Source organism: Lethenteron reissneri, chromosome 14, assembly GCF_015708825.2.
Source record: "Lethenteron reissneri isolate LAM-NWPU_2019-01 chromosome 14, ASM1570882v1, whole genome shotgun sequence".
NCBI classification, from domain to species: domain Eukaryota; kingdom Metazoa; phylum Chordata; class Hyperoartia; order Petromyzontiformes; family Petromyzontidae; genus Lethenteron; species Lethenteron reissneri.
Genome location: NC_083792.1, coordinates 7,845,882 through 7,872,882, shown reverse-complemented (window position 1 = coordinate 7,872,882; position 27,001 = coordinate 7,845,882). Strand labels below are relative to the sequence as shown.

Genomic DNA, 27,001 nt, shown 5'->3' with positions numbered 1-27,001 from the left:
CTGGTTGTTATTACTGGCGAAACGCCGTACTCGGTTTTAAAATTTTGTGGCTGGGCTCTCCAACACACCGGTTAGTGCTGTACTAGTGACTAATTGCCCACCTTCTGTTTATGTGACAACCCTTACTAGTTGGCTGTATCGGGTGGTGGTGGGTTTAACGACACATTTATATATTCATGCAATCTAACCCAAAAAACCTCTATTATGGCTGATATTGGTTGTGAAAGCCTGCTACTACACATTATAATAATTTAGGCTGTGGGGGGGGGGGGGTTCGTATCTCCCCAATCCTCCCCCCCCTCCCCCATCGACGGGGCTGCCGTCCACTTCCCCACTGCTCCATCCGGCACACAAAGGGGGCATTGTCGCCTCCACAGCTGTTGCTGGCATTCGTCTTCTATTCAGACGTCCGCTCAATTAGCATTTTGGTCTTTTTACAAACCCGCATTTGCCATCATGTACAGATGTAATGCCTCTATTTTAGTGGTGTTTTTTAGTGTGTGCGTGTGTGTGCGTGTGCGGGGAGAGGTCGCGTAGCGGTTAGCGTGCCGCGCTACGAACCCGGCGACCCGAGTTTGATTCCTGCCCACAGCCACCAACACCCGTGACGATTATCTGAACTGGTCACGGCCGGCCGGGCGTGGTGCTGGCCACCCACTCCGTCGTGCGCCGTACCGGCCTGCATAGGTGCTCCTCGCAAAACAGCACTTGCCCCGAAAAGTTTGCTACGGCTACACGGGGGATCTTTGTCTTTTTTGTCACTGCAACCGAGGCCCCGTCACAATTCGCGTTGCTGTGTGCGTACGTGTGTGTGTTGAACTTCTTTCGCACCGTACGTAGCCAACCGTGCTAATCGGAGGTGCGTGAGAAGGATAACACTAAACAACAAAAAAGCAGTTGTGAAGAAATTAGTTTGTCAACTTAGATGATTTTAAAGTGGCTTCCGAATATCGGAAGGAGAGAGCGTTACCAGATGACCACAGAAGCGCATCTGGAAGCGTGCGATGCGGTGAGCGCACGTCTTTGTTCGATGGCTAGCCAAAAGCCTGCTGCTTTCTTTGAGCATGACCGGCGTTCGCGTGATGATGGCTTATGCTCCTTGACGAGATCAGCAAGGTGTTGTGGTTCATTTGTGGCAAGAACTTTGTGTGTCATGAGCGTGACCTCATGGGTCAAAGTTCACAGCGATTACACAGCCATGCTCGTGCCCGATAGCAGCTGCTCACCATCATCATCACCATCATGAGCCACGCTCTGTTCACCGCTGGATGAATGAAGCCCCCCCCCTCCCCCCCCCACATGCGATGCCACAATCCATCTCCCATACTGGAGTGATCGCACCATTCCGTGTCTAGGGTGTACATCCTGTAGGGTGCGTTCCTGTCACAGCTGGCATTCCATCAGTCTCGCCCGTCCGCCATTGTCATTGCTTCTAGCTGTGTGTCCTGGCCAATGCCTCGACCTTGCTTTCGTGAACAGTCAAATGAAGAGATCTCTCCAGCACGTGTTCTCTGCTCCATGTGTCCCCCTCTCTCTCTGTCCCAGTGTCACACCAAACATGCTTCTCACAATTATTTTTTGTCCACTCCTCAGCTTTAGGGCGCCACGGTGGCTAGGAGATGTTAACTACCTCGCCTGGTATGCAGGAGGTCGTGGGTTCGATCCCTATCCTGACGCCTGCTGCGTATTTTTGATTTTGCGTGGCTCTTTTCAAGTGGTCGTGTGGATTTTCTCCGGTTCCTCTGGTTTTCCCTCTCTATTTAGAAACAGTTGTTTTGACTGTTTGATTGCTATCAATGATAAGCCCACTTCGTTGAGCTATCATTTATTGCCAGGTCACTTCTGAAAAAGAGCTACATGGCTCAGTGGGCCTCACCTGGTAAAATATTCTATATTTATATAAGTAATAGTTTTCCGTTCCTTATTCTTGGCCAGTGTCAACGTTCCTGGTCCGTACGTCAGGGCTGGTGACCCGTGCCTGCCCCTATTAGCAAGCGGCGCGTGTTGTGCTTGGCGGTGATCGCTGGCAACCGCATCGCGTGGATTGTGGCATCGCAGGGCCGTGCCGGAATGTTGCAGCCATGGTCTCCTCGCTGCTGGATGAAGGCCTCCAGCAGTGGATGGAAAATGGTGGCTGCTGCTGATGAAAATGAACAGCTGGGTTGTAACAAACACGTCTACCATTAACCATCACGTTAGTTTGTTTTGTGCTTTCCACGCACATCCAATTAGCACAGCTGGCTACGTACGGTGCGAAAGAAGTTCAACATACACCCATGCACTCATCGTCGGTGGGTGATACTCCTACGGTGCTGTCCCCATGTCCAGAAGTCCCCAGTTGTCGGCGACGCCTCTGCTCGTGTGCGTCCGTCCGTGCGACGACTCAACTCGCCGGCAGTACACCCTGAGTGCCGCGCGTGTGTCCCCCCCCCCCCCCCCCCCGACCGAGCAGAGGCAGCGGCTGCTGCGCGGGCGCGGAGTCGCCTGCAGCGAGTGCGAGGTCGCCCACAAGATCCAGCGCAAGTACCGCTCGGGCGCCAACTGCGAGCGGCGGCGGCGACGCCGCTGGCGGGCACCACCGCTGCGGCGGCGAACAACGGCAGTGGCGGCGACGCGGAGAACGGCGCCGTCTCGCCGGGGGGAGCGGTGGTGGCGGCGGCGGCGGAGGTGACGGTGGCGGCCGTGGGCAACGACGGGCGGACGAAAGACGGCCCGGGGAAGGAGGGCCCAGGGAAGGAGGGCGCGGGAAAGAGGGCGCGGGCTGCGAGGAGGAGGAGGAGGACGACGAGGGAGTGTCCTCGCCGTGCGTTGTGCCCGGTGAGCGATGCGATCGTGCGGTGTGACGCGGTGCGGTGACGCGGAGCGACGCGGTGTGATGCGGTGCATCGTGATGCGGTGTGACAGAGCGGAGGTGATGTTTGCAACCGCAGTTTTGGGCGTGTGGTTTAAGTCTGTGGATCTCTATGTGAATATGTCGATCTTTACGTGAGTCTGTGCATCTCGATGTATGGACGGTGGATGTGACTCGAGAAAAGGCAGGGAGTAGAATGATGTGGAGAGACAGAATGTGAGCAGTAATGAAACTCGTGGCTTAGAAGCAGGAGGGTGAGGCTAATCTTTCACAATAAATGTCTTCCACCCATTAGGGCGAAACCACATTTGTACTCGTAGCCGGATAAGGAACGAGCCAATTAAGCGTGGATGTCGGTAGCCATGCAGTGCTTTAATTGACAGGAAAATGTAATAATTGGCTGTTTCTCATTAATTATTCATGCGTTTTATATTTCCTAATATATTGCAAGAATTGCGCTCCAGCCAATAAACCTGCGTTCACCGTCCGTGTGTAGCACGGGAGCAGGTTAATTCAATGAAGCTGTTTCGCTTTGCATAAAAAACAATGCCGAAGAGATTTTCTGCTCTCCGTGAGCAGCGCCGGTGGCTCCATTAACGATATGTCAGGTCAAAATAACATCCCTCGCTCCGATGAGGCAAGTTTATCCGAAGGACGGCCACTGTTGACTTCCCCCTTCACAAATTGGTACTCGCTTTATAGTCAACAACACCAACCGGGATTTGAACTCCACGGCCTTCCGAATGGCGAGCTGCTCGCTCTGCCGCTGAGCCACCGTCGGCCGCATCTAAGCCGCCGGAAGTGGTTCGCAAAAATTCACTTCATCCTCGAGGTCTTTTTGAAGGCTGGGGGGGGCGGGGGGCGGGAGGGAGGGAAAGAGGCGGTGGATAAATTGGGACCTGCGGTGTGGCGCTTGCTTCACCTGCAGCGGAGAGAAAGATTGCTTTTGAGAAGAAGCACGCCAATTAAGGGACGGGGATGTTCAATGTGAACGCAACGTTCCGTGATCGTCATCAGAGGCCCCTTTGCTGCATGCGTTCCCAGGTCCGTCTGATTTATTTTTTTACTTGGAAAAAAAATTGGGGGGGGGGGGGGGCGGGGGGAGGGGATTATTCCAACTGGACAGGGACGTAACACCTTCCCCCGATGATGTTCATCGCCCGTTTCTTCTCCAGCATCCAGCAAGCAGCAGCCGTGCTGGTGAAGTTGAATGAAGGGTCACCAGGATACGGTGGTACCACGGTGTCGAAAAGCAAACGCAATCGTGAAGAGTTCTGAATAAACGTGTCCAACGTAGTATTATCCATTAGGCAACTTCAAGCAAGCCTAGGCTATTGTAGAAGGTCATGTATGGACTTGTAGAAGGGCATGTGTATACTATTGTAGAAGGTCACGTATAGACTATTATAGGAGGTCATACGTAATCCATTGTGGAAGATCATATATAGACTTGTAGAAGGGCATGTGTATACTATTGTTGAAGATCATTCATAGACTATTCTAGAAGGTCATGTGTAGACTATTGCAGGTCATCAACAGTGGTTCCGTAGCGGCCAGGGGTCTCTGTGTGGCCAACCTCCCCTCCTACACCTGGGGCCAACGTGACCACCACCACAACCACCACCACAACCACCACCACCCACTCTGTCGTCTTAGTGGGGGGGCGGGAGGGGCAGAGGGGGCCTCCAATTCGCGCTGCCGATGAAAACGTCTGTCGTCTCGTCTCGGCAAGATGAGCGGACGATAATAATAATAATAATTATGGCTACTAATGAATACGTTAATTATCGTGTGGCCGACAGCATGTGCAGCTGTGGCCTGTTGTAGGTTGTTACAGTTGCCATGAGGGGCGAGTGTCAGTTGAGCGATGGAGTCAACATCAGGTCTGAGCGAACCTCTGCTCTGAGTGAGCCTCTGCTCTGAGCGAGCCTCTGCTCTGAGCGAGCCTCTGCTCTGATTGAATCTCTGCTTGTATGCTGGAGGTGCAGGAAAGCACAAAGACGCGCACACACACGCACACACGAGGTGCGATTACAAACACACCATGGCCCCTCTGAAAACCGATATCGTATCTTGAAACATTACGTCGATTGTGTGTGTATATATAGGAGGCTGCCACAACACTGCGTTTACAGATCTCAGCCGCTGTGGTGTCCGAGTTGGCAGCCACCGAACGAAAATTGTCCTAAATGTCATTAATTTGCAGCTTAACTAGAGGCAGCAGGCATGCAATTTCCCCCAACATCTGGTAATGCAAAGCACTCTTTGGTTTAAATTCCATGTCCACTCGACGTCAATGCGAATTAAATTATTATCGCGTAAAATAATAAAATCATGAAATCCATTCCAAGCCAAAGTCCAGTTGTAAGCCCGTTGAGGTTCGCTAACTCGTTTCAAAGCGAGAGCTTTAGAACCATCGTTACGTAGAGCCAGCTATCGATGCTTCTACACTTTAGGAATCAACATCCAACATGTTGTTTCCTAAAGTTGGCTACCCCCTCGTGTACCAAGGCCTCTGTCCACCCGGCGGAAGATTCATTCTCCACAGTTGCTTCACCTGCGGGTCGCGTGTGGTGGTGTAAAGTATGGGTACTCCCCATCTCTTCCAAGACGTCTTGGCAGCATGGAAGAGTAGGCCAAATCCCCTCTAGAGCCCCCTCTAGCGGAGGCCCTTCTGCCAGCAGTGACGTGAACGAGCAGTTGCAGGGTCTGTGCCTTTACCTCCAACCGGCATTCGCTGGTGAACTTTAGCGAAATATTTTTGATTTACTTTTCTGCACGACCGCGTAGACTTTTGATAATCCTCCCAAGGACATCAGCAACAACGAGGAATGGGGACCGGTTGCCTTGGCGCAAGCTGTCTGTGACGAGCAAGCGGAACGCCGGGCTGTCCTCTCGCACGTCGTCTCTCTTACGCGAGCGTGAACGTGTGGGGGGGGGGGGCGGGTGGGCTGGGTGGGGGGGGTGGGGGGTTTGGGGGCCCATTAATCACGGCGGCTTGCGGAAGAGGGGGCCGCCGTCGACGCTCCGTTCGGTGCTCGTATCTCGGCCGCCCGCGCAACGCTCCTTGTAGACTCGACGCGCGCGTTCCACTCCGCTGGCTTCGTTTCTCCCCAGATGCCCCCCACCCACCACCACTACCCCACTACACCCGCCCCCCCCCCCCCCCCCCCCCCCCCCCCCCACCTTCCTGGGAAAACTACGCAACTCGGGGGGCATGACGGTCAATTGCCCCCGGCACCGACAAATGACGTGGCGATGGCCTCATTTAAACGAAACCATTACCGGCTAAAAAAAAAAAAAACCTCTTCTGTTTCCCAAACGGCCGCCGACACAAACGGCGATGTCATCTCTGACGCGGGACGAGTGTCTGCGGTGACCGCATTGTCACGCTCCGGTTGTACGGCGCTCGCTCTCCGCCACCCCGCGGTCAACCCGCTGCTGGATTGGACGGCCTTCCCATGCCGTACGGTGCCGCTGGCTGGAACTCGTCTCAGGACGTCTTAACTCCCTTGAAGCCCTCTCGTCGTGGCCAGAAAAACCTCAACATTGGCGTTGAGCTCCTGAACGTATCTGCCATCGTACGCAAGAAGAGCGCACAATTTAGCCGCACTTAGCCAGGCTGCCGAGTGCGGGTTGGTGAAGGCGTGGAGCTACGGCTTGCAGGAAGGGTCTCCGCTAGAGGGGGCTCTAGAAAGCCCCTCCAGAGAGGGTATTTGGCCTACTCTTCCACACTTGACCCCAGCAGGTAAAGGTGCAGCTCGCTCACACCGACTGTTTGCACTTGCTCGAGGGAGCCTCTGCAGGGAGGGTATTTGGTCTACTCTTCCACACTTGACCCCACCGCACGCGAACCTGCTGAACGGCTCGGTGGTGCAACATTTAGACTGCCCCATTGTCTCCACTGCCACGCCGGGAGATCCAACCGGCGAATTGTCGATTGCAAGTCCACTGTGTGAACTACCGCACCACGGCAGCATCCTCGTCTGCATAAGCCACGCAATCGCCCAGCTCGGGAGCAAGTGGCTTTATTGAGTGCGTGTTGTTGTTTTGAATGTGCTGTTCGACGCACTGTTCGATGTGCTGTTCCATGCGTCGTTCGACATGCTGTCCGACGCGATCTTCGATGCGCTGTAGTTCCATGAGCTGTTGTTCCATGCGCTGTTCAATACACTGTTTGACACGTTGTTCCACACGCTCTTCCGTGTGTTCCGTGCGCTGTTGCGTGTGCTGTTCCGTGCGCTGTTCCGTGCGCTGTTCCATGCACTGTCTTGTGCGCTGTTCCACGCGCTGTTCGAAACGCCATCGCTGTGCCGCTTGACGGGGTGCCGTTCCCCCCGCGGCGTCGCGTGCAGACGGCCACCTGGCCCGCTTCAAGTGGCTGGTGTCGTGGCCGCTGGCGCTGCTGCTCTACCTGACGGTGCCCAACGTGGCCCAGCCGCGCTGGGAGAGCTGGTTCATGGCCACCTTCATCCTGTCCACGCTCTGGATCGCGATCTTCTCCTACGTCATGGTCTGGATGGTGAGTCGACCGCAAGCTCCAGCGGCGCATGCAGGCCGCCAACAGCGTCTCGGGGAAGCGCGGCGTCCCCCTGTGGGGGGCCGCCCCTTCTTCGCAGGTGCTCGCCGATAGCGCTCGCCCCGACGACCATCGCGGCTACCGAGACGGGGAAGGGGGAGTTGACCGCGGCGTGCCCACTGCTCACCCACGGCGGGGTTTGAATGAGAGATGATCCCGGGGGTGGAGTCGTCTTTGCCAAAAAATCGCGTGAAGCTTGAGTCGCCTCCTTGTATTCCGCTTGCTTGGTGCGTGATTTTTTTTCATTTGTATACAAGTGTCCCAATGATCGCGTGAAGCTTATGTAGCTCGCTGACAGCACTCCGCTAGGGCCGTACGGGGGGATCTTTGTCTTTGGTGGTGTTATCACACCGCGCCTGTCCCGTGGTGGGGGAAGGGAGGGAGTGGTGGTGGGGGAGAGGTGGGGGGGGCAAGTGCATCTCGCGCTGCTGACCTCCAGTGCACGAAGTTGGGAATCTCCGGCAGGGGCCGCTTGCTGCGGCGAGGCTCAGCCGGGGGACGTGAGGGAACGCGACGCGGTCCCCGTTCAATTCACGAGCAGAAGGCGTCGCGTTGCCGTGCGGTGGAAACGCAGTGCGTCTCGCCTCTCTCTAATGAGGCCCGTAACTTTCATGGTTATTTATTTGTTGATATCGGCGGTGGTTTCTGTTCTCTGTCTGTCTCCTTGCCCTCCTCCATCTCTCCACTCGTGGATGAAGGTCACCATTATCGGGTACACGCTGGGCATTCCCGACGTCATCATGGGCATCACCTTCCTGGCGGCCGGGACGAGCGTGCCGGACTGCATGGCCAGCCTCATCGTGGCCAGGCAGGGTGAGCGTCGTTGTTGCTCGGCAAGAGTGTGAACTCGCGGCTGCGTCAATGGGGTGCCGCAGTGGCGAGATGTTAACTACCTCGCCTGGTATACAGGAGGTTGTGGGTGCGATTCTAACCCCTTGGCGCCTGTATATTTGGAGTTTGCATGTCACTCTCTCTCCCAGTGGTCACGTGGATTTTTCTCTGGGTGCTCCAGTTTTCCCCCACACATTTAGAATCTACGTGCGTTTCGAGTCTTTGGCTGCTACTGTAAATGTCCGCGTGATAAGCCACTTTTTTTAGCGATTATTTGTGGCCAGGTTGCTTCAGAAAAACAGGAATATAGGCTCAGTGGGCTTTACCAGCCACGGTCAATCCACTGCCTGCCCCAAGCCACCGTCACCTCTGCTAATCCAGCGTCGTGACAATCCGCCCCCGGCACCCCGTGGACACGAGCGAGCCGATTTCGTCGCTCGGCCTTCTCGGTGGAACGTGGTCAACTGTCCGTCGTCACTGTCACCGCCATCGTATCGGTGATCATCGCGAGAAAAGCACACGTTTACATTTTGAATGCCGTGTGGTGATATTTCTGACGATTATCATGGAAAAGCTGGCGATGATGCCGATGCCGACGGTGATGGCGCGAGTCATCTAAACCCTTACTTATCGCAGCACGAGTCGCAAGCGGCACCGGCTATTTGAAACGATACGGCTGTTTAAACTAGAACTTGATTGTGAGCAGACATGTTATATATATATGAAAAAGGACGGCATTACAAAAGCACGGACACGTGAGGCGTAGACATTACATTTGCTGCGACAGTAAGCGGAGGGTGATGAGGGCTGGCGGGCTACGAGGTGGGGTTCCAGCGCGATAATAAATCCCTAATCCCGGCAGAGGGATTGCGGAGATATCTTGTCCTGAGCCATCGTGCAAATGAAAACCGTTGGGAGGACGGTCACGGAACGTACAGCGAACAGAATTTCACAAGCAGCGTGCAAGCCCCCACTCCCCCACCTGGTGCCTCTCTCTCCAGCCCCCCCCCCCCCCCCCCACCAGGCCCCCCCTCCCCCAGCAGGGAGCTGCAGCAGAGGCGAGTGGCAGCAACTGCTGCGTCACGCTGCACAATCACCAGCACCGTGGGAAACTCAAAACAATGTCAAGATCGTACTCGCAGTCCTCTAGACCCTCTGAACTCCTGCCTGCCTTCTCTTTCCTCTGATCTCACTCCACTCCCCTCCACCCACTCTCCTGCCTCTCCCCTCTCATCTCACTCCACTCCCCTCCACACACTCTCCTACCTCACCCCTCTCATCTCACTCCACTCCCCTCCACCCACTCTCCTACCTCTCCCCTCTTATCTCACTCCACTCCCCTCCACCCACTCTCCAACCTCTCCCCTCCCATCTCACCCCAATCCCCTCCATCCACTCTCCTATCTCTCCCCTCTCATCTAACTCTACTCCCCTCCACCCACTCTCCAACCTCACCCCTCTTATCTCACTGCACTCCCCTCCACCCACTCTCCTACCTCACCCCTCTCATCTCACTCTATTCCCCTCCACGCACTCTCCTACCTCTCCCCTCCCATCTCACTCCACTCCATGCACTCTCCTGCATCCCCCTTCACGCAGCGAGAAGTCGCTCATTCTCCTCCACACTCCCCATCATCTTGAACTCGTTTCCCTCTGCCATCCGTGCTGTCGACTCCCCTGCAGATGTCCGTGTGTGAGCTTAACACCAGCCGTTTCTTCTGCCTCTCTCTCTGTCTCTCTCTGTCTTTCTCTCTATACAATACCCCCCCCCCCCCAACTGCTTCCGTGCAACCTCTGGAGATGCGGCCGCATTTTACACGCCGCATAAATCCAAGCTGCTGCGCTGCACCAAAATGAATTCTGATCTCAAAACTGCTCGGAGCAGCATTTTGTGTGAACGCCGCTCTCCTCCCCCGGATCGCTCCGGGGCGGGTGCTGAGGGAGGGGGGCACGAGGGAGGAGGGGGGGGCGGTGGTGGTGGTGGCAGGGGTTGGTAATGTGTAGTTGCTGCCAGAGGTGCCACCTATGATGAGAAGCGCCACATGTGCTCCACTTAGTATGGATTATCTGCCGGCATTCGGAATGGTGTTTTAATACCGCGCGGCGTGTGTGTGTGTGTGTCGCTGTGGGGAGCGGTGGTGTAGCGGTTAGCACGCTGCGCTGTGAACTCGGCGACCCGAGTTCGATTCCCGCTCATGGCCAACACCGGTGAGAATTTTTTTAACCGGTTCTGGGCATCTCCTAGGTCGACTCAGCCTCAAATGAGTACCTGGTGCGGTGAGTAAACATCGCCACTCGGGAGACGAAGGCGGTCGGGCGTGGTGCTGGCCACCCACACCCTCGTGTACCGTTCCAGCCTTCATAGGTGCTCGCTAACAGCACTTGCCCCAGCAGTCTGTTAAGGCTACACGGGGGATCTTTGTCGCTGTGGTGGTGGCGGGTTGGCATGTGTGTGTGTGCACGCATGTGTGTCCCTGCACCGGCCTCCTCCGCTCCCCTTCCCCCCCCCCCCGTCTCTAACCCCCCCCCCCCTTCTCTATCCCTGCTGGCCTACGCCACCACCAACAGGGCTGGGCGACATGGCCGTTTCAAACTCCATCGGGAGCAACGTCTTCGATATCCTCGTGGGCCTCGGCTTCCCCTGGGCCCTGCAGACGCTGGCGGTGAATCACGGCTCCCAGGTGAGAACGAACATCGCTACGGCAACCCTCATGGGGGGCGTCACGGCAACCCTGGGTGGGGGCGCTAAGGCCAGCCTCACGGGAGGGCACTACGGAAAACCAGGTGGGGGGTAGCGGGGGGCGCTATGGCAACCCCGGTAGGGGGGCGCTATGGCAACCCCGGTAGGGGGGTGCTATGGCAACCCCGGTAGGGGGGCGCTATGGCAACCCCCGCGGGGGGGGGGGGCGGCGCTACGGCAACCCCGGTGGGGGCTGAAGGAGACCTCAATGGTAAAAATAATAAAAATCTTCGTCATCATTTATCGCGCCCTGCTCGCACGAGTCTAAAATAAGTCCCCTGGCGCGCCAACGAAATTAAAACGCTAAGCGAGGGGTGCCTCCGTTTAGTGCCTCGCGTCGCCGCTCGTGCCCATCGCTCTCCGCCGCCGCTGCGGTTGCCTGCTCGAGTGATCATTGGGGCATTGGTGGCTCGCCCTCCCGTTTACAGCCCTGCAGAGCCTGCGGTGGAAATTCCACATTACTATGGCATGTGGCGAGTCTTATCTATAGAAAAACAACTGTTGACCTCGCACACCAAGGTGATGCTAATTTTATTGACCCTGGAAGGAGGAGATGATGGGCTGGGTGAACTCCCCAAATCAGGATTTGAACTCGCAGCACCGACTCGCTGTGTTTGTGAAGAGGTGAGAGCTCATTGAAAGCAGCAGAAGCCTCTGTTTGAAGTGAGAAATTGGTAAAAAAAATGAACCCACGATACTAATTAATTTATATCATTAACGCAAGTCCCAACATGTACCGAAAACTATAATTATCAGCAGAGCAGACAGCTCGGCGTTTAATCTGGGTCACGTGCGATGTAACCCACAGACGTTAAATATTATTTCTCCTGGTTCCTCCGGCTTTTCCCTCCACATTTATAAACAAGCGTTTAGAGCATTTGGCCGCGATAAATTTCCACGGGATAAGCCACTTCGTTGAGCTTTCACTTGTGGCCAGGTCGCTTCTGAAAAAGAGCTGCCATAGCTCAGTCGACCTTACTTGGTAAATTAAAATAAAAAATAAATCGTTCGTAATTTAGATTAGCATTCTCGGCTAAAACAGCTGTTCCACACCAGGCGTGACTGCAGGTCCTCTCCGCCCAGGTATTCAGTCTGAGGAGGATGCAGAGGTCGCAACCGGGTACCTGATACCCGTACCCTACCTGATACCCGGCTACCCGTACCCGGCCGGGTACGTGTACCCGTTTGCGACCCTGGTGCGGCCGGGTACGGGTACGGGTAGGCCGTGAGTCACCGGTGAGTAAACCGTTTGTCACTCATTTCGGGTAGGGTACGGGTAGTGTACGGGTACCCGTACCCGGCCGGGTACGGATACGGGTACCCGTTTGCGACCCTGGTGCGGCCGGGTACGGGTACGGGTAAGGAAACAAAACCCATTTGCGACCTCTGGGAGGATGTGAGCCTGGGTGGGCCACGTGGACGTTTGGTGACCCAGGCCCCAACTCCAGCAACTGACGGTCGCCCGGCCACGTTTCCCGCTGAAGCAGGGGCCCCGTGGCCACCAAATCCCGAGACGTCCAAAAGTTCGTTCGAGATGCTACGATGCTTTGAGCCCCAAGCCCCATGTCCGTTGAATTCTGAGATTCCGGAGGAATTGTGCTGAACCGCTGATCGCACGCGCCCGCGTGTCGCGCGCGTGTGTTTTGTGTGTTCGTGTGTCGTGCGCATGCGTTGTGTGCGTGGGTTGTGCGCGCGTGTTGTGCGCACGTGTTGTGCGCACGTGTTGTGCGCGCGTGTTGTGCGCACGTGTTGTGCGCGCGTGTTGTGCGCACGTGTTGTGCGCGCGTGTTGTGCGCACGTGTTGTGCGCGCGTGTTGTGCGCGCGTGTTGTGCGCGCGTGTTGTGCGCACGTGTTGTGCGCACGTGTTGTGCGCACGTGTTGTGCGCACGGGTTGTGCGCACGTGTTGTGTGCGCGTGTTGTGCGCGCCAGGGGAAGATGAAAGCTTTATCCACGATCAGCAATGTGGGGTCGATAGGCGCCGCGCGATGTAAAGTTCCACCCGGACCCTTTAAGGAGCCCCTTGGCCCCAGAACGTCAATAATGTTTCTATAAAAATCCCGCACTGAGCACGTGAAATCCAAGGAGGCTACTTAAGCTTCACGAAGATTTCTGGCAAAGACGATTCCGCGCATTCCACCCCTGGTTTACCCGTGAGCAGTGGCACGCCGCCGTTCACCCCGTCCAATCCCATTAGCCACCATCCTTGTCGGGACACTTCAACACTTCACGAGCAAAGGAAGAGTTTGCAAACGTCGACGGTTAGAAAATGCTCGCGCCCACAGATTTAGAATCCTCTGGTGCCCTCGAAGTTGGCTGTAAGCACAGTTCTCAAATAAATATCAAATCAACACGTTCGTCAATAACACTGTGTGGCCTTAAAAGGAAAAGTATATAATAGGCGACTTTAAGGGCAATGGCCCTTTTTCATAGCATGTGAATTATTTGATGAATGCGGTGTGTTTATTTGTTCATAATGCCTGCGCACCACTGCCAACGCAGCAGCATCACCAAATCATTTGTTTATTTCATTTGTTTATTTGGTGATGGCCTTTGTGTGCTTATATCCAGCTACTGTTCTCCAACAAATAGCTTCAAAATTATTTCCTGCTCTAGGGACCGTTTTTAAGGCGGTGCCCGGATCCGGTGGTGGGAATTCCACATTCCTTTGGCAGGGGCGAGTCTACCTCTAGGATATTCACCGTTGACTTCTTAACCAAGGATGAGAAGTCAACGTCCAACCAGCCGGGATTTGAACTTGCAACCCCCCGATTGCGAGCCGCTTACTCTTGCGCTGAGCCACCTGGCAGGATGCGCGCATGCGTTTCTTTGCATGCATACCTGTGCATGCGTACCTCTGCGTGCGTACCTGTGCACGCTTACCTATGCACGCGTACCTGTGCACGCGTACCTGTGCACGCGTACCTGTGCATGCGCCCCTGTGCGCGCGCGCCTGTGCGTGCAGCGTGTGCGCCTGTGCGTGCAGCGTGTGCTAACCTGTGCACTGCCCTCACGTTTTTGACGCCCACGTGTCTTCAGAGAAGCGTGAGATTAGCTCTGTGGCGACTCCAAGCACAAGTCGCTGTAAGCCGGTGGCTTGGCAGGGGAAATGGAAATGCACTGCTGAGGATCTGTGGCCCTCCTCCCCGCACCCAATTACGGAGCGAGGATGCCACAATTCCTGCATAAATAATGGCGGCGGGGCTGAAACCGGGGGGGGGGGGGGGGAGGTACAGGCAAGGGTTGCATTAAATGAAATGTCTGTGGAGAGAAGCGGAGGTGATGGGTGAGGGAGGTGGTGGTGGGCGGTGTGGCGAGGCTGAGCCGGTGCGTGAGTCATCGTCGCGGGCGTGTTCACCGTGAACTGCTTAGCCTGTGCGCCATTTCGCCATACCATTTTATATATATTTTTATGCATTATGGTATACTTGTTAACCCAGTAAGGCATCTCCCCAAGGCTCGTAACTATTTTTTCAGGAGGGTCCCTGTAGTAGTTGGTGACGATTGCTACGTATCTTCCAAACGAGTAAATTCCAGGGGTTTTTTTTTCCTCCCAGATTCGGCAAATTTTAACCGTGACGGCGGCACGCAGCGGCCTGCCCTTGGGAACGACGTCACGGGATGATAACCTCCCACTGTAAAGCAGACGTCACATAGCCTATATATATTTTTTTTTTTTTACGGTGAGCAAAACAAGGGCGGCCCGGCAAATCCGAACCGGCAACCTCCGCAAACAAAGCGGCGGACGCGCTCCCCCACCGGGCCGTGTTGGCCAGCCCCAAACCGCCGGCAAACACCGCACGGGTGCCAACGGGCAGCCAGTTGACGCGCGTGCGCTAACTGCGGAAGACCGACGCGCACGCCCCGTCGCGAACACCGCGTGCTGCGAAATGTGCGGGGGTTGAGTTTCGATCGTCGCACGGTGGAATTAGCGGAATTGCCGCTGTCGCGGTAGAACGGTCAGCGCCACCCCGTAAATACGCAGGTCGCCCGCTCGATTCCACCTCCCGCCGCGGAGTTTAAAACAACGGTGCAACTTTCCTTAAATCACCGCCCCCCCCCCCTGCTCTCCACCGCCTCTGTCTGCCCAAGCAGCACGAATGGGTTCACCACGGGCTATGGTCGGAAGGTTGTGCCTGCCGGGTTAAAGTGTTTGGTAATCTCGATGGCTCGGACACCGTTCCCAACGACACGCGGTAGAAGGTGAAAATTATTTGGAGAGGAGGGTGCACGGCACGGCCGTGAAAGCCTCTGCTCAACGAGGGCCGTTGCAATATTGGTCTAATATATCTGTTACTGCTATCCGGCAGTGTTAGTAGTGACAGATGTGGTAAATAAAAAACACACGTGATTTCACCCTCAATATCTCCATTTTTACAGTCCCTGTTGAATTTGACGACGAAAACAAATTGTGAAATGAATTACCAATATAGTTTTTTGTCCACATTTTTAAATTGTGTGTATATATATGAATAAAAGCTAAATATCTTCGCTCACAGACCAAACGTAAGGCCCCACTATGAATGCAGCACATCCCATGCCGTCGGCAAAAGTGTTTTTATTGAGCCAGATAATATTCAAGATATGAAGAAATATTGTGTTTGTGAAAGCCATGTATGTCTTCACAATGTTTCCATTTCAAATGTGAAATATGCCGCTTTGCCACTATATCTATTTGTAAAAATGCAGCCCCAGTCTGCTCGTGCAATAATCCATGCTGAAAAAGGCAACATTCACTGCACACAAAACTACTTATTTGGTAAAAAAAATTGTTTTAATGTTTTATGGAATGCCATACCGTTATATTTATATATATTTTACATGTAACGGTCGGCCATAGCATTATCTTTCATCTCGGTCTGATCTTCCACGTACAATTTGGATAATCGTTGCGTTTGATGTCGACTGTTCGTTATTCACCGTTAAATCTCTTTCATGGTGGCAGTGATGTTGGCGGGGGAGTTTCACCTCCCCTTTTGTTTCCTTCTCAGGTGGCCATCAACAGCCGGGGTCTCGTTTACTCCGTCATCCTGCTGTTGGCCTCAGTGTTCATGACGGTGAGTGGCACCCGAATCGCGTCTCAAAAAATAAAATCACGACTTCCAACGGCAAGCGAAAACCCGCTTGCCATCGCGTCGTCTTGCAAATTACGGCCACCAACCATCAACCCCTTACCTTATTACAGACCAATTCAGAACTTATTGGTCACCCCGTGCCCTGATAGAGCTCAACGTTCACCCTATACACTACACTATACACGACACTGTACACTACACTACACATTACACTCCTACACACGACACTATACGCCGCACTACTATACACTACATTATACACTACACTGTCCACTACACTACTACACATTGCACTCTACATTACTATACACTACTATACACGACACTTCTACAGATTACACGATGCACTACACTATACACTACTATACACTATACGACTTCACACTACACTATTCACTGCACTATACAAGACACGACTACACTACCTGTCAACCCCTTACCAGTGCATACCTTACAGACCAATTCAGACCTTATTGGTCTTAAAAATCTCAACGTTCATCCTACAAAGTCCCATATTGAAACGGCCGTAAGAACCTGAAAAACTCAGTTTCCCTGTACAAGAATACGGGTAAACCATATCGGTTGACAAGCTATGCTTTTAAGATCGTGCGTGGAATTGCGCGCACGTTGTTGGCATGCCCAACGCAAAAAAATAACTGGGGCAAATGAATATTTAATACGAAAATTGTAATCACCCTTCATCACTCTCGCTTCATTGCGCGTTGCGTGCTTGTCGGAAGCCTACGACCGAAGTCACCCGGAATGCGCACCCCCCCCCCACCACCATCTCGTCGGATCTCGGCGGCTAAGCAGGCTCGTGCCTGGAGAGTCGCCAGGACGCTCGGCAGAGTTGCGTGTGTTTTTTTTGTACTGTGCCAACGCTCTGACGTTCTGCGCTCACCATTTTGACCAGAGAAGGCCAGTCGGATAACCCCCCCCCCCCCCATGGCCTCGGACCACACGGAGGTGGGGGAGGCCCTCATCCAGCAGTGGATTTGATGAGAGGGTTGTAACGTGCACGTTGCATACGAGGTTTAGAGAATGCTGCGGTGGATAGGCCCGCAATCTACACGGGGCAGCGGGTGAGTGTTGAAATTAAGAATCTCGAGTGATGTAGCATTCCTTGTAAATGATCCCATTAAACTCTGCGAGGCTAGGATTTGAGTGCAGCTTGGCAGGAGCATTGCAGCTGCACTCAGCAGTGTGCATGTGGCCACACACTGAGAGTCTTGCCTTCAAATTTGTGTTGCTGCTATTAATCACGTTATGTCGAAACGAGTTGCGGCCACCCTGAGAATAATTGAAAGTATTTTATTTGGACTTTAAATGTTATTGGTTATAGATTAATTTGGGTTCCCGTAATTTAAAAAATGTGGTTTATGGAAATAAGGGCTGGGCAGGAGGGCTGAACGATTTGGGGAAAATATCTAATTGCGATTTTTCTGACAGATATTGCGATTGCGATTTGATTTGCGATTACATTTTTTTAAAGTCAAGCTTCAGTTTAATATTCACTGTGTAATAGATTTAAAACAAGTGATGGAGCATTACCACATGATACCATCTAAATATGAACTGCTATTCTAATGCAAGGATGAGAACTTAATAGATATGAATTGCTTCCAACATGTATTTATTAAAATGTTTTAATTTAAATAGAACAATCAAACATAGAAAAGTTGTGATGTTAAATCAATTAAGTTATTGTAATAAATAATAAAACTATTCCAACAAGAAAGTAATAGGACTTTCAAATCGCAAAAAATCGCAGCCTTTGCAATTTGCTCATTGCATTATTTCAATAGCATTTTCGATTTCAAATCGATTCATCGTTCAGCCCGAGTGGGCAGGGGAGGGCGAAATGGAGAGTGGCGCGGCGGTGCACTGCACTACGATTTCGGCAACCCGCGTTCGATACCTGGACACGGCTCATCTTAAGGGCAAGTGATATCAGAAACCGTCCTCCTCCCCCCTCCTCCACCAACCTGCACTGACAAGCCTGGCAAAGTGTGCTCAGTCTTCATCCGTTGGTGGATCGAGAATTGGCCGTATTTTATTAATGGTATACATTTTACCTCCTTTGCATGATCAAACGTTTACAATTGTTTTCTTGAATGGGTTGCCAAGTTTCCGTTGTATAAGTGGGGAGTATTTCAATAGGGCCGTATCCTGCAGCTGTAAAACATTGATTCGTTGCTCAAGTGTGATTGCTTACCCACATATAGATCCGTGCAGAATAAAGAACAGACATTTCCTTATCTAACTTTGTGCAATGTTGGCAAATACATTTCACAAGGGGGCACGACCGGGTACCTGGCCGGAGGTCTGGCTGGCTAGTCGCTCTGTGTCGCTGAAGATTTGCTTGTGCGTACGTAAAGAGCTGTGTTGAGACGCAGTAGGCACTGATTAACTGGTGACGAGATGTAAGTCTCCTGGGCTGGTGCACAGGAGGTCGTGGGTTAGATCCCAACTGTTGATACCTGTATATTTGGAGTTTGCGTGTTCTCCCCATGGCTGCGTGTATATTTCTCCGGGTCCTCCAGGTTTTCCCTCCACATTTAGAAACATGCCTTTAGAGTATTTGGCTCCTATAAATTCCCACGTGATAATCCACGTAGTTGAGCTATCATTTGTGGCCAGGTCGCTTCTAAAAAAAAAAGAGCTACATAGCTAAGTGGGCCTTTCCTGGTAAAATAAAATAAAAAGTTTCAGTTTGCACGGTTGGCTATCGAACCATTCCCAGTCTGTAATCTTCTTGGACATGATGGCAGTGATGTGGTTCAGGAGCGAGATGCCAATGTCGAGTTCGTGAAATGTTGCTGTTCCTCCGGCAATGAAGGAGCGCAGACGACAGTGGTTTACTATATGGGCTGCATGGCCACAGTCGCACTACTACTGTGGCTCGTGTTTTTAATTTTCCAGCTATTGAGAGGTGGTAAGCATTGGCCTGTTGTTGATGTTCTGATGTGGTTATGGTGCATTCCCATCATTTTTCACGATTAATATGGATTTTTACGATGCTAAGTTTCTAACTTATTTTGCCGTGCGTGCTTTACTTTAGCCTATTTAATAAAAAAATGTAGTTCAATATTTCGTATCATGATGGGGAAAACAGTACATTGATTTGTAAAAAGTTTGCGCCCCATTTCAAATGAAACCGTGTGCGCGCCATATAAAATGGATGAGTTTTATATGAAAACGTTTCAAATATTGCATTTTCCAGCACAATTTTCGTATATATTTTTCAACAATTTACATTTTTTAAGGATGTGCCGCGTCTTCGTGCGACGCCGCTTTTTTGGACGCTAAAAAGGAAGCGGCGTTTATTGTCGGTGGTGTAATTTCTTGCGACGTGGACAACTTTAGCGAATGTTTGCGAAGTGACGTGTGCAAGGCAAATTTCTGTCTGTGGGAAGCGGTGGTGTCACGGTTAACGCGTTGCGCTATGAGCCCGGTGAACCGAGTTCGATTCCCGCTCGCGGACAACACCGGTGATCATAATTATCTGAATCGGACCTTGGCCTCCCCTCGGTCGACTCAGCCTCAGATGAGTACCTCATGTGCTATGTAAACACGTCGGCTTTCTCGACCAATATCCATAATGTAGTTGTTTTTTTTTTAGGTTAGATCGCGTAAATATGAATGTGTCGTTAAACCCGCCACCGCCTGCCGCCTGATGAAGCTGGTTGTAATAACTGGCGAAACGCCGAACTCAGATTGTAAATTTGGGGATTTGTTCTCCAACACACCGGTGTGCTGTACTCGTACACTACACTATACACTACACTACTACACACTAGTGTTGTATTAGTGACGAATTGTCATGTTCTGTTTACGTGACAATCCTTACTAATTGGCAGTGTCCGGGTGGTGGGGGGTTTAACGACGCATTTATATCGAAGCCAAAAACAAGAAAAACCTCATACTAGTGGTGTGTAAACATCGCCACTTTGGAGATAACGACAGCCAGGCGAGGTGGTGGCCACCCACCACCTCGTGTGCCGTGTCGGCCTTCATGGGTGTTCGCTAACAGCACTTGCCCCAACAGTCTGTTAGGTTTACACGCGGGGGATCTTTGTCTCTTCGTCACAGGTGTCAAATCAGAACGGATAGCGATGTGGGGGGAGACGAGGTCTTAGTGCCGCAAGGACGCCACGTCATGTACAGCAGCGCGCACATTATCAGCTGCTGTCTTCTCCAGAACTGACGATAGGCTTTGATGGCCGTAACGTAGAGATGAGATGGTGAAAGAGGCCGATTTGGAATTCGAGGATCGGTCGTTTGAAACGTGGGAAATGGTACGAGGGAGGACGTTCCTTCGCGAGCCGTCGTGGGCCTTCGTTTCATCAAAAATTGGCGCCGATTTGATTTTCCGCTCTCAAAATAATCCACCCGGAATGTATTCATCTCCTGGCGTACAGTGCACGCAATGCTATCAAGAACTGCGCCCATTGCCTTGTATGTCGGCTAACCGAAGCGCCATCTGATTACTCGGCATGCTCTAATTTTAATATAAAGCGACATAAAAAAAAGAATAAGCTTTGCCCGCTTTTTTATCTCGGTCTAGACTGCGTGCCGTACAATTTTGTGTGCACGTCGAACTTCTTTCGCACCGCACGTAGCCCAACCGTGCTCGTCGTCGGTGCGGGCAAAGGACAAGAAACTTAACACACACGACGCAGCTCTGAAGAAAAATTAGTTCCGCGTTGTGCGAAAAGTTGCTCCCGAATAGAAGAACGGCGTCGTAGCGAGGACGCGTCACGGCGTGAACACCGCCACGCGTGGAGCGAGAGGAGTCGTCGCATTCGATGCATCGGCACCGCCCGCTCGGTGACCCCACAGTGCTCCCTCGTCGTCGTCGTCGTCGTTGTTGACAGCAACTTCCTGCCACCTCCTCTTCAGTCTCCTCTCTTCTTTCTCTTTCCCCTCGGCTCTCACAGTCTGAACTTTCTTTTCACCATCGTCCACCCACCTTTCTGGCCACACGTCCGAGCCGTCTCGGTCGATTCTCGCCCAACTTCGGCTCTGTCGACGCCCCCCCCCCTTCACTTCCAACATGACCTTTGCTGCGTTTACTCTTCTTCTCCTCGATCTTAAATTTGGAGCTTTCGTGACTGCAGGAATTACTCTTAAGTTCTTTCGGTAAAGTCACGTATAAAGATAAAATAATAAATTAAATAATAGCATACGACGTTTCTCCTCCTCCTTTCGTCTGGCATGGGTGAGGGGTGGGGGGTGGGGGGAAGGAACGGTTTGTGTCGATGACGTCATAGTTGAACGTTAAGGTCCTTCAACCAATCAAAAGGCGGCAGTCGACGCTGTAGGGATTGCAGCATATTATTACGTGCCAGGGACTCTATGAGATGATAGGACAATAGTCTGAGTCCATAATTGGCAATAAGTAACGGCAAAGCAGTTAGAAGTGACTCGTTGTGCGCAGTTGCGTATACAGCGCACGACTTCCCTGAAGGCAAACACCTCTAGCGAGCGCGATGCCAATCACACAACGCGGTTCGAATTCGACCCTCGATCGATGGCTGCGCCAACGCCACACACGCGTCGAATAAAAAAAACAAGTCCTTATCTTCTTGGTTCTTTCGGTAAAGTCACGTAGAAGGGAAGTAATAAAATAATAAAAATAAAAATAATAAAATAATTATCACGACGTTTCGGCCACAACGCAAGCAGCCGTCCTCAGGTGAAGAATGAAACACCACCAAGCTTGGAGCGTATATTTAAGCTACGTGACTTTACCGAAAGAACCAAGAAGATGAATCCCTGCAGTCACGAAAGCTTTAAATCGAAATTTAACAAGTCCTTACTTACTAACAACTCCTCTATCATTTTTCATTGCTGGAGGGGTTGCCCCTCCTACCTGAAAATCCTGGCTCCGCCATTGGCTTCGCCACAGTCGCAGTTTGGCGATTCTTTGATTTTACATTTGAACGTATTTGCGGTACATCAGTGCTGCGTGGTGTATATATTTTCAAAAGCAATTTTTTCACAGTAATTCATTAATTCATCTATTTTCCCGCGATTTGCAACCCCGGGGTGGTGCGTCAACATCAGTTCTCGTAGTCGGAGGACAAATGTCGGTTCAAATTTCAACATTTGGACTTTTATGAGGACCCTGTGTTTTATGCTGCACCAGTGTACCGCCAATACCTCCATTTATATAACAGCTTGTACGACGCCACACAGAGACAGAAAGAGACAGACAGAGAGACAGAGGGACAGAGAGAGACAGACGGAGCAACGTAGAGAGAGACAGAGATCTCCCCGTGCCGCATCTGAGCGTAGTTCGGTGTGGTCCACAGGCCTTGTGAGAGACAGAATCCCACTACGCAACAACAAAACACCTTCACTTACAACCGATCTGTCAATCCACTGCTGGATGATCGGATAGAGGCCCTACAGCACCCACCATGTCAATCGTTGGGGATTGTTTTACCATACTTCACCACGCTGGTCACAAGTTGGTGAAAGGGGGGGGGGGTTGAGGGTGTGTGGAGGACCGGTTCGGATCTCAATCGGTCGCCATAGACATCGATTTGGCTGCTATCAATGTCCACGTGATAAGCCACTTCGTTGAGCTATCATTTGTGGTCGCTTCTGGAAGAGAAGCTGACAGCTCAGTGAGCTTGAGCTGCTAAAATAAAAATTGCTTTTTTTTGTGTTTTGCTTACCTTGCCTATACTTTGGACTCCCATCGTGTTTTGTATGAAACTATAACAACGACGATTTTCATTTTACCCGGTAAAGCCCATTGAGCTATAGAGATATTTTTCAGAAGGAACCTTGGCCACAAATGAGAGCCCAACGAGAAGTGGCTTATCGTCGTGTGAAAATGTACAGCAGCCAAATACTCTAAACGCGTGATGTTGATTCTAAATGTGGAGGGAAAACCGGAGGACCTTGAGAAAAATCCACAGTGACACGGGGAGAGAGACACGCAAACGCCAGATATTCAACAGGCGTCAGGGTCGGGGTCGAACCCACGACCTCCTGTATACCAGGCGAGGTAATTAACATCTCCTCGCCACCGTGGCGCCCAAAGTTTGCCATATGATGGTTGTTGTAACGTTCTGACTCGCCCCTACTGGACATCTGCAACAAAAAGAGCTTTACACCTCATCGGCTTCCTCAAGTACAAATACATATTCTGATTCCGACGTTAGCCGTGGCTGGACGTGGAACTCGGGGTCACCGAATTCCGAATGCGGCGCTCTGACTGCTGTGTCACCTCGACACAGTTCGTACACACGCACACGCGGGATTACATCTTGTGTTGCGTAACCCTGCGCGGCCCCCTGGTGTTGTGTAACCTAATGTGTGTGTGTGTGTTTGCAGCCTGTGCTCTGATTTAATACTTAAACTAAAAAACATTGATGAAACTGAGATGTGGTGAATACGGATTTATGCAAATCGAGGCTGATGCATGCACAGACTCTCGATGCTAAGCTTCTTAATATATTGAATTATGCTGCAGACTGTAATGCCCCCAAAGAGGACCACAAATCTCCACTGCACACTCATATGCCCATGTAATTTTTTGTTTGTTTTGTTTCTATGCCACGGCTTATCCTTGAGGTTGGGTGGTGCACATTCCGACTGTCGGCGGGGTCTCCGTCCGTCCTTTTGTAGCAGGCCATGCTGAACCCACGCAACCGCCACGCCAAACTCACACAACCGCGTTCCCAACGCCATCGTGGTGGCGAACGGCGGAGGGGGAGGAGGTTCGTTCGGTTCCAGGAGGTGGGGGGGGGGGGGGTGCGTTGGCGCCTTGGCCTCCTTCTGCACGCCGTGCCCTTTGCGGGATCGCTGAACTAATAACGCACGTTCGCTCGGATCGCAAACCCGCCAAGTTCATGCTTCTCCATAGAAATCCTCACAGTTGTTGGTGCACGTTGAACTTCTGCCGTGCTCTACATAGCCCAGCCGTGCTCATCGGATGTACGGGGGGGAGAAGGAAAACTATTTTAAACACAAAACACAGTACTGAAGAAATGAGTGTTCAATCTAAATTGAAAAGTGCATAGCTCCAAGACCGAATACCAAAACGCAAGGCAGACACCAACGACCAGGAGAGGCGTGACACTGGCCCCCCTCTTAGGGACCGAATGATCCTCAGCAGTTTACGCAGAATTGGTATCTTGATCATTTACGTAACCCCTGCCAGTCTACTGCTGGATGAAGGCCTCACACCGTGTCGGTCATGACTATACTTCACCGTGCTGGTCAGTGCGGGTTGGTGAAGGCAGAGGCTCACCGCCGGTATTAGCAGTGGACGAGAGTCGAACTCAGGTGGCCCGGTTCATAGCTCAGTGCGCTAATCGCTGTGCCTCCGCTCCCTACTCTGGCACAATACGCATTAGGGCATACATACACACACCGGCATAAGACAAAGATCCCCTGTATAGCTTTCACAGACTTTTGGAGCAAGTGCCCTTAGCGAGCACCGATGAAGGCCGGCACAGCATGCGAGGGGGTGGGTGGCCAGCACCACGCCCGGCCACATCTGTCTCCCCAGTAGCGATGTTTTACACATTGCACCAGATACTTATTTGAGGCCGAGTCGACCTTGGGGAGGAGGTTCAGGACCGATTCAGATAATGGTCACTGATGTTGGCCGTGGGCAGGAATGTAACTCGTGTCGCTGGGTTTATAGCGCAGCGCGCTGATAACTGCACCACCGCTCCCCACATATACATATACACAATCACACACAGACTCGCGCAGACAGAGAATCACACACACACACAACCTCACACACAACCTCACACACAATCGCATATACGCAATCACACACACACCCTCGCACAGACGGACACACAATTACATGTGTACAAAATATGCGTCATCTTAAAACAAATTAATCCCAATGGGCTCTCGCCTGTCTAATTGAAACACGCATTGATTAAATATAGAATAAAGCCACACGTATTCCGAGCATTCTCTGCAACGTTGCCCATAGCTTTAACAAAAATGAAGTGAGCTCGCGTGCCGAGATGGCGATTAACCCCGATGTTCATTGTCAGTAAGTGCGCGTAATCTGACATTCGTTTTGATCGCACAGGCACATTGTTCCCTTCAAGTTTTTCCCCGTGGAAGGTGGTTGGAGCGTTCAAAATCATCTGTAAGTGCTGCGTTTGGCAACGTGGACGCTCGGCGGAAAAGCCGGCGACGGGGGAAAGGGGAGATGGTTTTTGAGAAGATCGTGAATTCATTAGCGTCGTTGTAGGAGATGCGATCTCACGACGCCATGTTAACGCGCACGCACGCACACGTTAACGCACACGCACACACGCACACACGCACATGCACATGCACACACACACGCACGCACATGCACGTATATCTGACTGTGACGGTCCCACCTGATGACGGAGACTTGTGTTGCCTCCGAAACGTCGTGATTTTTATTATTTTATTTTTATTAATTTTTATTTCATTTTTTTACCTACGTGACTTTACCGAAAAAACTAAGAGTATCTATGGGCAGTGCTGAGTCTATGGGCAGTGCTGAGTCTATGGGGCAGTGCTGAGTCTATGGGCAGTGCTGAGTTTATGGGCAGTGCTGAGTCTATGGGGCAGTGCTGAGTCTATGGGTAGTGCTGAGTCTATGGGGCAGTGCTAAGTCTATGGGCAGTGCTGAGTCTATGGTGCAGTGTGAGTCTATGGGCAGTGCTGCTTCACATATATGGGATGTTTATTCTGGTGGAGGGATTCGAGGAAGAAGATGAACGAGGTGAGTGCTCTAGGGACCAGGAGGAGTCATATTCAGGAGTGACCTGGGTCGCCACAAATGACAAAAGCAGAACAAACGATAGCAGTGAAGCAATTCGATATCGGCTCAAAAGCAAACGTTAAACAAAATAAAAAGTCAGTAATTTCCTGCTCAAATACACATTGAGATGGATGGTACTCATCTCCTCTTTGCAGCCCTGAGGCAGGGGTGGACATTCCTCATTCATATGGCAGGGGTAAGTCTGTCCATTGCAGACCACTGTCGGTGCCCCCCTCACCGCCAACGCTGTTGGATTAAACCCGGCTGTGCCGAGTTCAATACAAAACTCGAACAAATGTTGGGCATGATGACATTACGAGCACGTGACTTGCGTTTTTGTTTTAATTGAACGTTTGACCAAAAGGCCTCGCATAGAAATGTCAATACATGATTACCGTACTGCCAGCTGTGACATGGATCGGAAAACAACACGATCATTACCAAAGAAAGCGGGAAACAAACGAAACAATAAGTGCTGCGATAAAGAAAAATGGGAAAAGATGCGTTTGCTCGCATTCGGAATGAGAGACGGAGTAAAGGGGGTGGAATGAATGGCTGGATTGGAGAACACTCGCAGGCTAATGGCATCGTTCTGGCTGTCAGCAAGACAGACGAGTCCATCGTGCTTGGGCGCAGGACACGCCACGGCTCGCAGGGACGATGACGGATGGATCGTGAGTCGCGACGGGAGTGGCAACCACAGGGAGTGGGAACGCGTCCGAGACGGCCCCGTCCATCGGAGGCCGGGGCGACCTCGTACAACCGAGGAGACGGAGCGATGGTGTAACGGCTTGCGTGCAGGTGGCCAGCCACGTGGCATCGCGAGATATTTGTGGGTTTTTTTTGTTTTTGTACCAGGTAAGGCCCCACTGAGCTGCGCAGCTCTTTGCCAGAAGCGACCTGGCCATCACAAATGCTCGCACAACGAACGAAGTGGCTGATCTCATCACGTGGACATTTTTAGCAGCCAAATACTCAGCTTTGGGTGGAGGGGGGGGGCCTTCATCTAACGGTGGATTGACCATGGCTGTCTGTTTGATGGTAACGATAATATCGAAATGCTTGCCCCAGCTGCAGCACTTCGCAGCAATATCGGGGGGGGGGGGGCAGAGAAGAGGTTGCATTTGAAGCTTTGCTGC

At 52.1% G+C, this 27,001-nt stretch overlaps 1 protein-coding gene across 1 annotated transcript in view; it reads left to right on the top strand.

Annotated features, from left to right (window-relative positions):
- The window catches only part of LOC133342348 (sodium/potassium/calcium exchanger 3-like), a 140,746-nt gene that overhangs the window by 98,272 nt on the left and 15,473 nt on the right, over positions 1-27,001 (top strand). The window contains 7 exon segments of the mRNA XM_061551455.1: positions 2,453-2,545; positions 2,548-2,740; positions 2,743-2,817; positions 7,207-7,373; positions 8,129-8,243; positions 10,830-10,942; positions 15,992-16,057. Coding sequence (XP_061407439.1) covers positions 2,453-2,545; positions 2,548-2,740; positions 2,743-2,817; positions 7,207-7,373; positions 8,129-8,243; positions 10,830-10,942; positions 15,992-16,057 — 822 coding nt within the window.